Genomic DNA, 13901 nt, shown 5'->3' with positions numbered 1-13901 from the left:
TTTATCTATAAAGTTCTTAATCCAGTATCTGGCATAGTGTACAGTAAAAAGCTCTCTGGCTATAAAACAATTTCTTCCACACTCTATGGTACAGACATACAATAAGCCATAGGGGTCCAGTTTAGTGGTCGAGCACTTGCTAGCATGCATGACGCCCCAGGTTCAACCCTCAGAACTGCAAGGGGGAAGCAGTAAAAGAATATTCAATCACATAAAACAAGATTTTTTTTAAAGGTAATGAACTCTAAACATTGTCCCATAGCACTTATATTTGTTAAATAGAAATAAAAACTTTACCTAGAGTCTCGGGTGACAGTGTAAGCTGGGGGTGCGGGTGTTGACAGTTTTCTGTACTGCAGAGCGGCAGGTCAGTCTGGTACCTATCTCTGCCAGTCTTGCTTACACCCAGCACTTCCCACATGCTTGTGAGTGATGTTGATACTGCTGGTCCAAGGCCTGACCTTTGGAATAGGAAGCCTTCATGGCAGCTCTGAGCCAGTCTTGGAGCTTCGAAAGCACGGGTTACTGGATCTAAGTCTGAGTTTCTGTTTTAAAGGGCCTGGACTCTGACCTTAGAATTTGAATAAGGCAGTGTTCCAGGAGATGCTGATGCTGCAGACAATCACAGTAGAGCATCTTTTCTCTCTTAGCATCATAAATGACATGAGACCCTAAAAACGAATCTATATTCTTCACTGCCTATAAATCAAAACCGCTGGAATTCCTCCTAGACATCTCTCATTCCCACTGCCACAAAGTCAAGTCATTATGCCCCGAATACACCTGAGATATCAAACATCACAGTTCTATGAACATTCCTAGCCTTGGCTTATATGTAGCTTCCTCCTGCCCACCCGTTCAGGGTCCTCAAATGCTGTTATCCCCATAAGGCTCACAGAGCTCTGCAGCAGTTTCTGTTACTCCCCCAGTGACACTTTCCAACCTCTGCCTGGTCCAGTGATTGCTAATGGGGACTGTGTCATCCAGCAGGACACTGGGCACTTCTGAGGTGCAGGGGGCGGGAGTAACTTGTGCCCATTTTCATCTGCCTGAGGGCCTCAGCCAATCTCCAGCACACCGTTGACACTCACGACTGAGAGAAAGAATGAAGGGGAGGATCCACCCCAGGAAGGGCGCAGAACTGTCTAGTAATGGAAACTGGAACCCTGTGCCTGCCAAGCCTGATGACCCACAGTAACAGGTGTTTCCATCTCCGATTCTGTGATTCATTCTGCATAGCTGCGCACGCACATAGCGTAAGCACACACAGGCTCCTGGAATAAAACGCCCGGCACGCAAACGTGCCCCCAGTGTCCTAGGCGCCCGGGAGACACACCTCAGCGACAACCTGGATCCACAAAGGGGAGGCCCTGTCACCTAAAATAGTAATGTCTTACTGCAAACAAAACAAGCAATGGCTCCTGTCTTTTTTCCCCCATTGCTCCCGTTGCACCTTTCTTTTTATTTCTAAAGAAAGCTGTTGGTGTGACCCCTCCTCCCGTTCTCCCATACACACGCACCCCTCCCCCACTGCCTCTTTCGGCCACGGCGAGCCTCGGAAGGTTGGATGAATGAGAACTAGGGGAACCTTTTTGCCGTTAGTCCTCCCCTCCGTTGAGCAAGTCCAGCTTCTTCCGGGTCAGCGACAATCACCACCACCACCACCACCCTATTCGGGCCTCGCTGTCCCCTGCACCGCGGCCAGGCGAGCACTGGGTCCAGTAACCAGTGGTGGCAGGTTGCGGGAGCAGAAAAGGGCGGGGACGAGGGCGGGCGCCACCGGAGCGGGGGAGGGAACTGGGAGGGGAGCGATCGCAGGAGGAGGGAGCAGCCTCGGGCGGCTGGAGACGAGGATGGGAGTGCGGGGCAAGCGCGCGGCGCCCAGGGTCACGGCCGCGGCGGAGTCTGCCGGGCGCTAAGCCAGAGCCCGGCGCTTTTAAAGCCGGGATCCCGGCGCGCTCTAGGCGCGGGCGGCGGCCGGATGGAGAGAAAGGCGGCCCGAGCCTCGGGGAACCCTAACCCGCCCGCGCTGGGCGAGGGGCCGCGGTCCGTGCCACCACCGTGCGTCCCGGGCGGCGGAGGGGCCCCGGAGCGGGGCCAGGCTGGGGCGGCGGCCGAGCCCGCGGAGCTCATCCGGCGAGCGCACGAGTTCAAGAGCCAAGGGGCGCAGTGCTACAAGGACAAGAAATTCCGCGAAGCCATCGGCAAATACCACCGGGCGTTGCTGGAGCTGAAGGGGCTGCTGCCGCCTCCAGGGGAGCGGGAACGGGACGCGCGGCCAGCTTCCCCGGCTGGAGTCCCCAAACCCAGCCACCTCTCAGAGGAACAGAGCAAGACCATAGAAGCCATCGAGATCGACTGCTACAACAGCCTGGCAGGTGAGCCGCGCCCCGCCGCGCCCCCTGCCCCTCCTTCCCTCCCCCCTACCCCCCATCCCCACCTTCAGGGGCCCCGCCCGGCCTCGCGTCTGTCCCCTGCTCCGCCGACCTAGTCCCTCTGGGTCCCAGAGCGCCAGTGAGGTACATCACGGCGCTGACTCCCTCCTGTGACAGTGGTGCTCCAGGGAGGAGACCTGGGAGGGAGGCGCTTGAGAAAAAGTGTGACTTTCAAGATGATGCCTTCCAAAGGCCATAGTCATCTCTAGTCTCTTCCCTTACATACATGGTAAATCTTACCTTTAAATGGCTGGACAGACAGAGGGAGACCCAGCGGGATCTGGCAGCGACAACTACTGCTCACCAGTGAACCTGGGTTCAAAATATAGAGGCAGCGCCCAGGTGTGTCCCACAGGCCATGGGTTCTATGGGCAGTTAATGCACCTGTCTGTCCCACTAAGGTATCACCGGCTCCAAAGTTGACCTATGCCTTCCCTTCTGTATGCGTCCGGTGGGAATCGGCCTTTCCCCAAGTTCTCTTGCCCTAGTAGCAAAGGGGATTTTTTCAGGATGTCCTTAACAGCCTGAGCAAAATGGATTCCAAAAATGCCACTTTCTTCTCTCTGGGTCTTGCTGGTTGCTCGGTAGGTCTCTAGCCCTGCTGAATTCTTGCTCCTCTTCATGAGGTTTATCTGTTGGGCTAAAGGTGTACATTTTACAATGTACTTTAGGGAAGAGGCATATATATATATATATATATATATATATATATATATATACATATACATATATACACACACACACATACATACATGCATACACACACACACACATATATATATATATATATATGGTATAGAATTTTTACAGTCTGTTAAAAAGGAGAACTCTGGGTCTCTCAAAGGACTTCCTGTGAAATGTGGGAAACCGTAGCATGAGCAACTGCCTTACAGTGACAAAACCACTCTCCTCTTGTCCAGCCCTGTGTGCTGGGATTTGGCATAGTCAAACTTCCCTGGTAGAATAGAAGGACATTTGTTTCTAACCTTAGAAGTTGCCTGAACTAACAGTGGACCCGTTCCAGCAAGGAGGAGGGGGACGACCAGTGGATGTATCTGGAGGCTGGAAATGCTCCAATTAGGCTCTATTCAGAAGTGTAGACCTACTGTGTTCCCTTTGAGCACCAGCCTCCCTCTGCCTTTACATTACTCCACGTTTGAGGTCATCTTTAGGCAAGCGCACTACCGCTGCTGTGCTACCATGGCCCTACAAGGGATCATCCTTACTAGGGTGAAACTGAGCCTGGGGAGACACTTTATATGTTGTGAAGTAGCTTCCAAAGGTAAAGAATCAATACCAAGTCGCAGAAATGGTGATACTGGTCCCAGTATTACAAATAATGGCACCAGAGAAAATCATGGTGCTGAAAGATGGAATTATGTGAGTCCATAAAAGGACACTTGATTCCTCTGTTTCCTGTAAGCGGCTGGCATACTGGCTGCTGCCCTGGTAACTAAAGGGCAGAGCGGCTTTGAGCAGAGGCCGAGGCACTCTGGATGGCTAATGCAGTGGTTTTGGGGTGCTAATGGAGCCTGCCTCCAGTATTAGCCACAGGCGTTCCAGAACCACATTCACCCCACGCTTCTGGCTACCGGCCAGTAAGTAGCACTGCCTGCCCTCCACCCCACAAACGGTTACATTTCCATGGTGAAACTCAAGATGTGTCCTTGGTCAGGCCAGCCCAGTCAGGGCAGGGCCGAGGTCTGGTCAGCTCTTCTATCCCCACCACCCAAACACTTTGGAAAGCTTCCCTGGTGACAGAATGGAAAGAGTTCCTAGCAGACTTTCCCTCAGCTGCCTTCTCTGAGACCCATCCCTTACTAATATTAATAACTTAGTATGTGTACTACTAGGTACCTACATGCACTTTTTGAGACAGGGTTCACTATGTAGCCCTGGCTGGCCTGAAACTATACATGTAGATCAGGCTGGCCTTGAATTCAGAGGTTCTCTTGTCTCAGAGTGCTGAGATTAAAGGCATACAGCGACACACACACACATGCACACACACACACTACTGAAAGAAATATAACCATTTGCCTTACAGAAGGGCATCCCGAGGCTCCAGAGCCTTCCATCTCCAAAAACAATGCCTTTGCCATCACAACTTGATACAGAAAGCCAGCATCTTCCAGACCTCTCCTGTTACCTGGTACCCAGACTCTGGGGGACTCTCAAAGCCCACATTTCAAAATTCTTTGGGGAGCCCTCAGTCCTGGTCATCAGGAAAGAAGAACATACAGGACCTTGATTCAAGGCTCCAAGAGTACCACCCGATGTCTTCAGATCTCACATAACCGTGTGAGTGATGACAAATGAGCAGTTTTGTCAGAGTCTACACGTGTGTGGAGCATTCACCGCCTGGCAGGAAGGCTCTGCACAGAAATCACTTTGACGAGAAGCCTGACATTGTTCTCTTTGGGTTGTCACATGAAATCACATCAAATCCCAGTCTCTCAGAAGTTCCAGCTAGTAGCACATAGTCCTTTCTTGTGGGAGTATCAAAGTAGTAGATACCTATATAGATGTTTTCTTCTAGAAAAGAGCAAAACCTTGAAAGAACTGCAGAATGACCTCTAAATCCACCTCCTGAAGAAATCTGTGTTTAGCTGGGGGGTAGTGGCGTACATCTTTAATCCCAGCGCTTGAGAGGTAGAGGCAGGTGGATCTCTGAGTTTGAGGCTGGCCTGGTCTACAGAGTGAGTTCTAGGACAGCCAGAGCTACACAGAGAAATACTGTTTTAAAAAACAAAAACAAAAAAAAAATCCATGTTGTGCCTGTGCATGTGTGTGTGTGTGTTTATAAAGCAAGGCTCCTTGCCCTTCTGTGTATACAGTAACATAGTCTGCTCTTAACCCCACTTTCCATTGTGTAGGAAGCATTTATACGCTTCATTAAAATATTTTCATGAAGATTATTTTAAACATAAAATAAAAATTTAAGTGTGTATTCTCAGTTATCTTTAGATAGAAAGGAAAGAAGAAAGACTCGTATTGTTTTGCTAGGGCTAGCACAGTGCAGGCTGTCCCATGAGGTAGCTTTTACCCTGAGCCCTGGCTAACAGGAAGGAGGGAGCCAAGAGCAGGTTCATTCTGGCAGAGAAGCAGCTGACCCTTCCTTCCATCGGGGATTTGGTGGCCCCTAGACAACCTGATGATGTGGTTCTTAAGGCCCTGTCCTTCACATAGAGCCATATGTAGAGATAGAGGCGTGGCATTGGGAAGGAACTTAGAATAGCCCAGAAACACCTAGAGAATTAGAATGTGTTGCCAAGGGCTGCTTTCTCCAAACAAGCGGCTGTGGTGAGGCATCTGGAGAAAACTTGAACAAACCCTCATGCTCTGTCTACAGAACCCTCAAGAATAGTAAGGGAGATGCTAGGATGCAGTGAGAGGTGCTAGTCTAATGCCCATTTGAATGTCCCTGGAAGCCCAAGAAGGCTGTGCAGATGGTCTGCAAATGGCCCCAGGTTATTGCCTGTTCTGACTCAGATTTCATTTTGGATGGGAGGACACTGGCTGGCTGTGCAAGGCTAGGGTTTTGCATGCCTTGTTCTCTGGGAAATTCAAGGGAATGGCATTTTATTCTTTTGGAATTTCAATAGAAAAGCTAATCTAACCTGCCCAGGAAGACTGAGGAATCTGAGCCTTACTGAGGCCACAGAGCAAGCTTGCATTTGTCGTTGACCCTGAAAAAGACACATGATTCTCCTGGGGCCTTAGAACCTTGTGAAGGATAGAATTTTTCCTCTTGGGGCTCTGGAGGCTGCATCTGGGGTATGGTGACAGAGGTGCACCACACATTGCTTTATTGATATTTTCAAGACCCACGATTTAAATGGCAACAGTGGGGATAGGTGCCACTGGATCCCAACAAAAGCTGGAAATCTGTGCCCTGATATTCCTCATGGCCTGCAATAAACACTTACCATTTTGTTCTATAGCCATTTCTCTACCTATGTAGTGCCATGTTTGGGAGATTTGTTTTCCCTTCCCAAAGGGTAGACAGTATCATATTAGTCTCAACTTTAGACCACAATATAAAAGGCCTAGGAACAAGTTCATACCAAGAGAAATCCTGGAATAGTGCCCTCTGAAACCACCTTTATTGGTGCTAGTAGACATGTCTCGAAGTCATGGCGTCAGGGCTGGGCACACAGTATTCAGAGCTGTTCTAGTTGTTTGCCAACTTGACACAAGACAGGCCAGGATCATTTGCAAAGAGGGGACTTCAACTGACCAAATGCCCCATCAGGTCTGTGAGGTGTTTCTTGATTATGATCGATGTGGGACAGCCACGCCCAGCGTGGGTTGGAGGTCCTGGGTTATATAAGAAAGCAGGGTGAGCAAACCACAAAGAGCAAGCCAGTAAGTAGCCCCCTCCATGTCCTCTACTTCACCCTCCTGCCTCCAGGTTTCTGCCTGAGCTCCTGCTCTAGCAACCTTCCTACACGATGAACTGAGATTGGAATGAGTAAACTCAAATGAACCCTTTCCTCCCCAAGTGGCTTCTGGTCACAGCGTTCTATCAGTGCCATAGGAACCTAATTATGTCAAGAGCACAACAGGAAAATATGGAACTTGAGCCGGGCAGTGGTGGCACATGTCTTCGATCCCAGCACTAGGGAAGCAGAGGCAGGCCAATCTCTGAGTTCGAGGCCAGCCTGGTCTACAGTTCAAGTTCCAGGACAGTCAGGGCTACACAGAGAAACCCTGTCTCTAAAAACAAACACAAGAATAAAAAAAAAAAAGAATATAGAGCTTGTTCAAGAAGCAGGGAAATCATATCACTAATGATCCTAAAATATAAAAATTTTACCTGGGACATGACTGCAACCAAGTACTTGGAAGGTGAAGGGAAGACGGTCATGAGTTCAAAGCTAGCTCTCCTCATCTAATCTGGTCTATATACTGAGTTTAGGGCTAGCCAGCCTGGTATAGATAGGCATTTAAAATTAGCCAGTCTAGTCTATATAGTGAGTTCAGGATTAGTTGGTCTGGTCTACATAGTTAGTCCAAGGCCAGTCAGCCTGGTTTATACAGTGAGTTCATGGCTGGTCTGCATAGTGAATTCAGGCTGAACTGTCTCAAAAACAACTCAACCAAAACAAGGTAAAATATAAAACTTTTCTTTCATGGTTACTCTCTCTTGACATGGGGGTTTTAAAATTTGTTTTTAATGTCATTACAAGTAAAGTAAGTTAAAATTTTATATTGGAAAGAATTTCACTGTTCATCTGTGTTCTTTACAATGTCAGTTTTAAATGAGACTATGACTACTTAGCTTGAATGTGGAATCAAAAATTTCACAATTCATGTTTTGTAGTTCTTACAGGCATGCATAATTCATTCCTACTGGGACAGTAGGAAGGCTACACAAGCGAACTGTTTTTATTTAACTTCCTTATATGCATATTTTATGTGCAGATGCCATATGCACCCTTCACACAGGGTTCTCTGATAAGTAAGAAAATGGGACTGAACCATGGGTTGCCCTATCCTTCCTTGTCTGCCATTTCCAGCGGAAGTGGTTGGCTAAGCCGAGATTCAACAGAAATAAGAAAGGATTGTGGTCGGATGTTTCTCTTCTACCCACCTGTTCCCAAATACTCAGCAGTCACTTCCCAGATGATTGACTCAGAGGCTTAATATAAATGATAAATGCTCAGCCAATAGCTTAGGGTTATTAATCATTAGCTTTTACATTTTAAGTTAACCCATATTTGTTATTTAAACTCTGCCACATGGTGGTACCTCTATTAACATGGACATTTATCTCCTGCTCCCTCTGTCTGTCTGGTGACTCCTGACTCCACCTTTCTCCCTTTGCATCATCCTTAGGTTGGTTGCCCCACCTATACTGCCTGCCTGGGTACTGGCCAGTGAGCATTTTATTAAACCAATTTGAGTGACAAATCTTTACAGTGTACAAGAGGATTATCCCACAGCAAAGGATATGATTGGCTTCTAGAGGACATTTGTGTTACTTAGAACATCTCCCCCCTTCACCCCCTGAATTTGAAGACATTTCTGGTTTAAGGGAGAGTGTGTGATCTCTTGGGTTTGCCAGTGTGTCCCCTTAGTTATAGATATGACACCTTTACCTACTCACATTGAACTCTGTGTCGTGCATGGATCTGCCAGAAGTCTGTGCCTATGGGGTATTGTGAATTCATATGTGAACGGGGCTTCAGAGAACAGCACTACATTGGTCTCTGGTGCACATTATATGATGTCATCAAACCTCCCCTACAAAATGCAAGCTCAAAATTGTTTTTTTTTAAAAATATTTATTTATGTATTATGTATACAGTATTCTATCTGTGTGTATGCCTGCAGGCCAGAAGAGGGCACCAGACCTCATTACAGATGGTTGTGAGCCACCATGTGGTTGCTGGGAATTGAACTCAGGACCTTTGGAAGAGCAGGCAATGCTCTCAACCACTGAGCCATCTCTCCAGCCCTCAAAATTGTTGAATGTGAAGAAGGCACCGGAACAATATAGACCCAAGCACTGGATGCTTCTGAACAAGGGCCCTAGGCAGCTTCATAAGTGGTTCGCCTTTGAGGGCAACCCTCAATGAGACTGTAGGAGATGAAGGGATGCATCTAAAATATACAAAACTAGGTGTAGATGCTGAGATGAAGTTTAAAAAAAGAGAGAGTATTCAACAAGAACAGACGTGGACCCAGACAGCCTGGCATAGAGGCGGAAGAATTACAACTGCGATTGAACGGCAAAGAAGACTTCAGAGACTAGTAACAAACGATTAGCTGGTGGCCAAAAGATGAGCTTTGGGGCAAGAATTGGTGGAGAAGGAGGGAAGAGAGACTCAAAGCTGCTTTTTCTGGGACTGTCGTGTGGGTAGCATTTGGACAATGTCTTAAAGACCTTCTAAATGCAGCTTCTAAAGCCATCTTCCAAAGAAAGCTGGATTAAATGCACAAAACACATTCAGGAAAGACACTGGGAAGAACAGTCTGACCTCAGACTTTGGGCTGAGTCACTAAGGTGAACTCTGAAACTCCTTAGGAGGCCTCCGTGGGACTTTGTCAAGCAGCCTCTAGGCAGAAACTCTCGAAGGGATCTTAAATCCAGATTCCCTACAGCCCAAATACTCAAGAAGGTCTGTGCAAGATGCAAAGATCTGACAGCTCTACAGATAGACAGGAAGAAACACCAAGGTACAGAAAAGCCAAAAGCTGCTCCTGGAGTGTTAACGTTGGGTCCCAGCTGCAGAAGGGAAGGTCTCGCCACCAGGCTGCACCTGTTCCAAACAGCAAGGATGAAAACTGGTTGTCTCAAGCAAACAACCCAAGACTCCCTGATGCCCTGGAGTCTGATGCATGTTGAAATAGTTTTCTATTTCAGCCTAGATCATGGGTAAGGCTTAGTCTCAATCACAGCACAGTAACATGTGCCCTAGCCCAGGCAACACTGTGAGACATAAAAAGACCAAAGATGGGGGCAGAGAGATGGCTCTGCTGTCAAGAGCATTTCTTACTCTTGAAAAGGATCTGAGTTTGGTTCCCAGCACCCACTCTGGGTGGCTCACAACTGCCTGTAACTTCAGCTCCACCGGGATCAATTTTACATCTTTGGGCTTTAGCACCCACGTATCACACCCACAAAGACACATGATTAAACAATAATAAAATAAATCTTTTTTTTAAAGGCCAAAGACAAGCTGACATCTCTAACCTCTGCAGGCATTGACTTAGGTACAAAAAGGTGCCTCCTTGAAATTTATCTTAGTCCATCTGCTTTCTTCTTTTGCAACAACACAGCCTATGTCACATCACTGTTAGAAGGATACACTCTGACATTTCTAGGGCAACTCCCTTGTCCATCCTTTTGTCGTTTCTTCTGGAACTTATGCATCCCTTTCTGTGATTGTGTCTCGAGGGACTAGGTTTCTCATTCTCTGGAACTTGTGTGAGCAGACAGAACTGGTGTGTTAGTGACTTTTCATGCTGTGACAGAGTCTGTGACAGAAACAAATTAAGAAAGGAAAGATTGATTGGGGCTCATAGTCCGTCATGCTGAGAAGGCGGGACTACGGGAGTGATTTGGGGCTGAGGCAGTGAGAGACTGCGGTGATTGGTTACAAGAGCTGCCATCAGGAAGAATGCTCAGGCAGAAAGGAGGGCTATATGCCATAGTCCCTGTTCCTACTGCCCTATGTCTGCCAGCTACCTCCCAACCCCTCAGAACAGAGCCACCAAGTAGAGACAAACTGTTCAAACCGTTGAACCTGTAGGGACATTTCACATTCAAACCATAAAGCCTAAACACCCTTGTCAGTGGAAAGGTGACCTGGGTTTGTATGGTCAGAGAAAAATAAGCCTGTGTAGTTGGTTATTTTTACTCTTTGCTCTTTGGGGGCCCGCCACCCAGCTCCCAAATAAATACACACACTGAGACTTACTATTACTTATAAATGTCCAGCCTTAGCTTGGCTTGTTTCTAGTTGGCTTTCTTAAACTGTCCCATCTATCTTTTGCCTCTGAGCTTTTATCTTTCTATATGCCTTTCTTTACTTCTTACTCTGTGGCTTGCTGTGTAGTTGGGAAGTTGACCCCTCAAGTCTCCTCCTTCTCCTTCTCTTGCTCCTCTATCTCCTCAGATTTTCCTCCTGTTTATTCTCTCTGCCCACCAGCCCTACCTATCCTTTCTCCTGCTTACCTATTGGCCATTCAGCTCTTTATCAGACCAACCAGGTGTTTTAGACAAGCAAAGTAACACAGCTTCAGAGTTAAACAAAAGCAACATAAAAGAAGGTAGCACATCTTTGCATCATTAAACAAATGTTCCACAGCATAAACAAATGTAACACATCCTCAGCTAACATTCTACAACATAAGCCAGTATGTGAAACTGTTTAACGGGCATAGGGACTCGGAAACCCACCTTGCCTCCCCCTCTTGGCGCCCTGCCTGCTCCAGAGTGTGTGGCTCCAGCCACGAGTTTTGAGTAGCTTTGGTGGGAGTGCTAAGAGCTGATGCTGGGTTCAGACACAGAAGAAATGAGCTGCTAGGGAAGGTGCCCTGGGTGTGTGCTCTGGAAGCTGTGTGTGGCTGCTGCCTTTAGGAACACAGCAGAAGCCTGGCCTGATGTAAAGGAGCCTGAGCTACAGAATCTGTCTCCTGTTTGCTGACTGCCTCAAGTCAAGAAATTGTACCTCTTGAGTTATGGGTTTCTGGTTTGTAAAAAGGAAGGGTTGGATTCTGGGACCTCTGAAGTCCTTTCCCGTCTCTTACAGGTTCTTCTCTTCTGAATCGCAGACCATAACACAGTGCTTCTGTATGTCCTTACAGAGACCAGTCTCCAAAATTTATTATACAGGAAGGTTTAATGCAGAACAGCATTTAATACGACGGTCCTCATCTGGATATTTAAGAGTCAATAATAGCCTTCGCATTTGCGATCATGTCAAATATAGCGCAGCACTTGTCACCTTTGGAAACAGAGGCTAAGGAACTTCAGACAGAAGACAGACAGATAGACAGAGGAACTCAGCTTTTTATTTGAAATCTTTCTGTAATACTGGCATTTCTAACTGTTTGCTTCATAGTGCTTTTTAAAAGAAAAAATGATAACATTACTTTTCTGTGTAGAGAAATTATGAGCTCTCTTGCTTTCCTTACATTTGCCCCAAGGTAACTCAACACACATATTTTTCAGTATCACTTTTGGAATCAGCTATGTCTCGTCTGTCTTTGTCAGACCCTTTATCCCAGACCCTGTGTTTTCTCTTATGTCCCCTGATAGGATCCAATCCACATACAGAGCTCAGTCCTGGCTGCATGATAGCTCACAAAGTAGGGAGAGGGCTGCACATTAACATAAATTTAGATCTGGTGGCGAGACAGGGGCGACGAGGGTCAGCGCTTGGGACATGAGTTGGTCCTGGACATTACTAATGTGCCTCTAGCATTTGGGAAGGGGTGGGATGAGTGTCCAGGATTCTTGTCTAGGGAATCCTGCCTACTGCTGCCTCCAACAGAGTACCAGAAGGAGGCCTACACATTCATCTGATCTTTACTGGACACCTGCCATGGCTCTTCATCACCCAAACTTGAACCACTCTGTTCTCAGACTTTGAGACCAGGCTCTGCTGGAAACCTGCTCTGCAACCTCAGGCAGATCCCATCCTTTAGAGGCTCGGTGGGACAGCTTCTCTCCAACTCCCCTTTCGGGAGCACTGAGCCACTAGAACTTTGAAGGGCTTGTAGCCATCCTCCTATCTCATCCTTTGTCTCTGGGAACTGCCAGATTTGGGGACGGAAATGGGAGATAAGCTCCCTTTTATTCCAGTTGACTCATCTGTGCTGACAGCTACGTATTCAAAGAACTTGGCTGAGACTGCCAGGCAACCTCTGCAAGAGGCCAAGAGACTTCATTGTCTCTCAGGATGTTAGGGATGGATATAGGGTGTCTGAGAGGATGGTGAGTTGAGGAGGGGTTAAAGCCAATATAAAATTCTGTATGGATCCTGGTATTCATTAATGACCCGAAATAGCACCCATTGATGCTGTATCTGACCTGATTCGTCAAAAATTGACTTTGACTCTAACCATTCAGTCTTCCACACCAGAAATGATCCCAGGGAGGCAGGGAAAGAAACAAAAAAGCCTTTGAGACACAGGCTGGCAAGGGCAAGAGTTTCGGGAAATAGATCCCAGCCAAACTGTAACATCTCACAAAAAAAGTCACCCTTGGCCTAAGACTGAATAGCCTTAGGGAGTCTGGCCAGGTCTGAAAGTTTTAGTCACCCTAAGTCAAAACTGAGCACTTTTCTCTAATGGACCTGTCATCTCCAGATTGTAGAGACCACAGAACTCTCGGAGATTAGAGTAGCCTCTTCTCTGATACCCCTACAGGAAGGGTTGTGTGCCCATGTGTGTTGGGGGGGGGGGCGGGCACAAGACACAGAGGCAATCCTGAGCTGCACAGCCCGACCCAGCAATGGACAGGACTGAGTAATGCAGGGAGATTTTTTGTTTAGAATAAGGGTCTGCATTTGAATCTTGGCTTTTCTGTTAACCTAAACAGAGCTCAGCCCCTGTGAGCTACTTTGTTCATTACTGCAAGGGAGTAAGGTGCGTACGCACCACATGGGAATGCCATGTGGTTAAAGGACGTCAGCACCTACACCCTTCACAGTGCCTGACGTGCAGAAGCTGATTAAGACGAAGGGTGTGTGCAGAGGTGGCGATATTAGTGTCAGCGGAGGGAAGTATATGGGAGGAGATGAGGAGGATGTGGCAAAGGAGGCTCTAGGAGCTTGAGGAGATGAGAAAACTCTAAGGACAAAGGAGGGGTCACGGAAGCCTCACCCCCAAAGCAGTCCCAGGTAGGAAAGATGAGCAACATGTATCCAGCCCCTTTGGTGCTGATGTGGGAAAGCTGAGCGAAGGAAATGTTGACCAGATGTTCTCTGAGAGTCTGCCAGAATCCCCTCT

The 13901-nt window shown here is 47.5% G+C and overlaps 1 protein-coding gene across 1 annotated transcript in view; it reads left to right on the top strand.

Annotated features, from left to right (window-relative positions):
• Nucleotides 1-1816: 1816 nt before the first annotated feature.
• Ttc9 (tetratricopeptide repeat domain 9) overlaps nucleotides 1817-13901 on the top strand; it is a 38175-nt gene continuing 26090 nt past the window's right edge. The window contains exon 1 of the mRNA XM_057783134.1: nucleotides 1817-2378. Coding sequence (XP_057639117.1) covers nucleotides 1982-2378 — 397 coding nt within the window. The 5' untranslated portion in view covers nucleotides 1817-1981. The remainder of the gene's footprint in view (nucleotides 2379-13901) is intronic.

Source organism: Chionomys nivalis, chromosome 10, assembly GCF_950005125.1.
Source record: "Chionomys nivalis chromosome 10, mChiNiv1.1, whole genome shotgun sequence".
Taxonomy (NCBI): domain Eukaryota; kingdom Metazoa; phylum Chordata; class Mammalia; order Rodentia; family Cricetidae; genus Chionomys; species Chionomys nivalis.
Note: the sequence above shows the minus strand (reverse complement) of the source record. Positions and strands in the feature narration are given on the sequence as shown.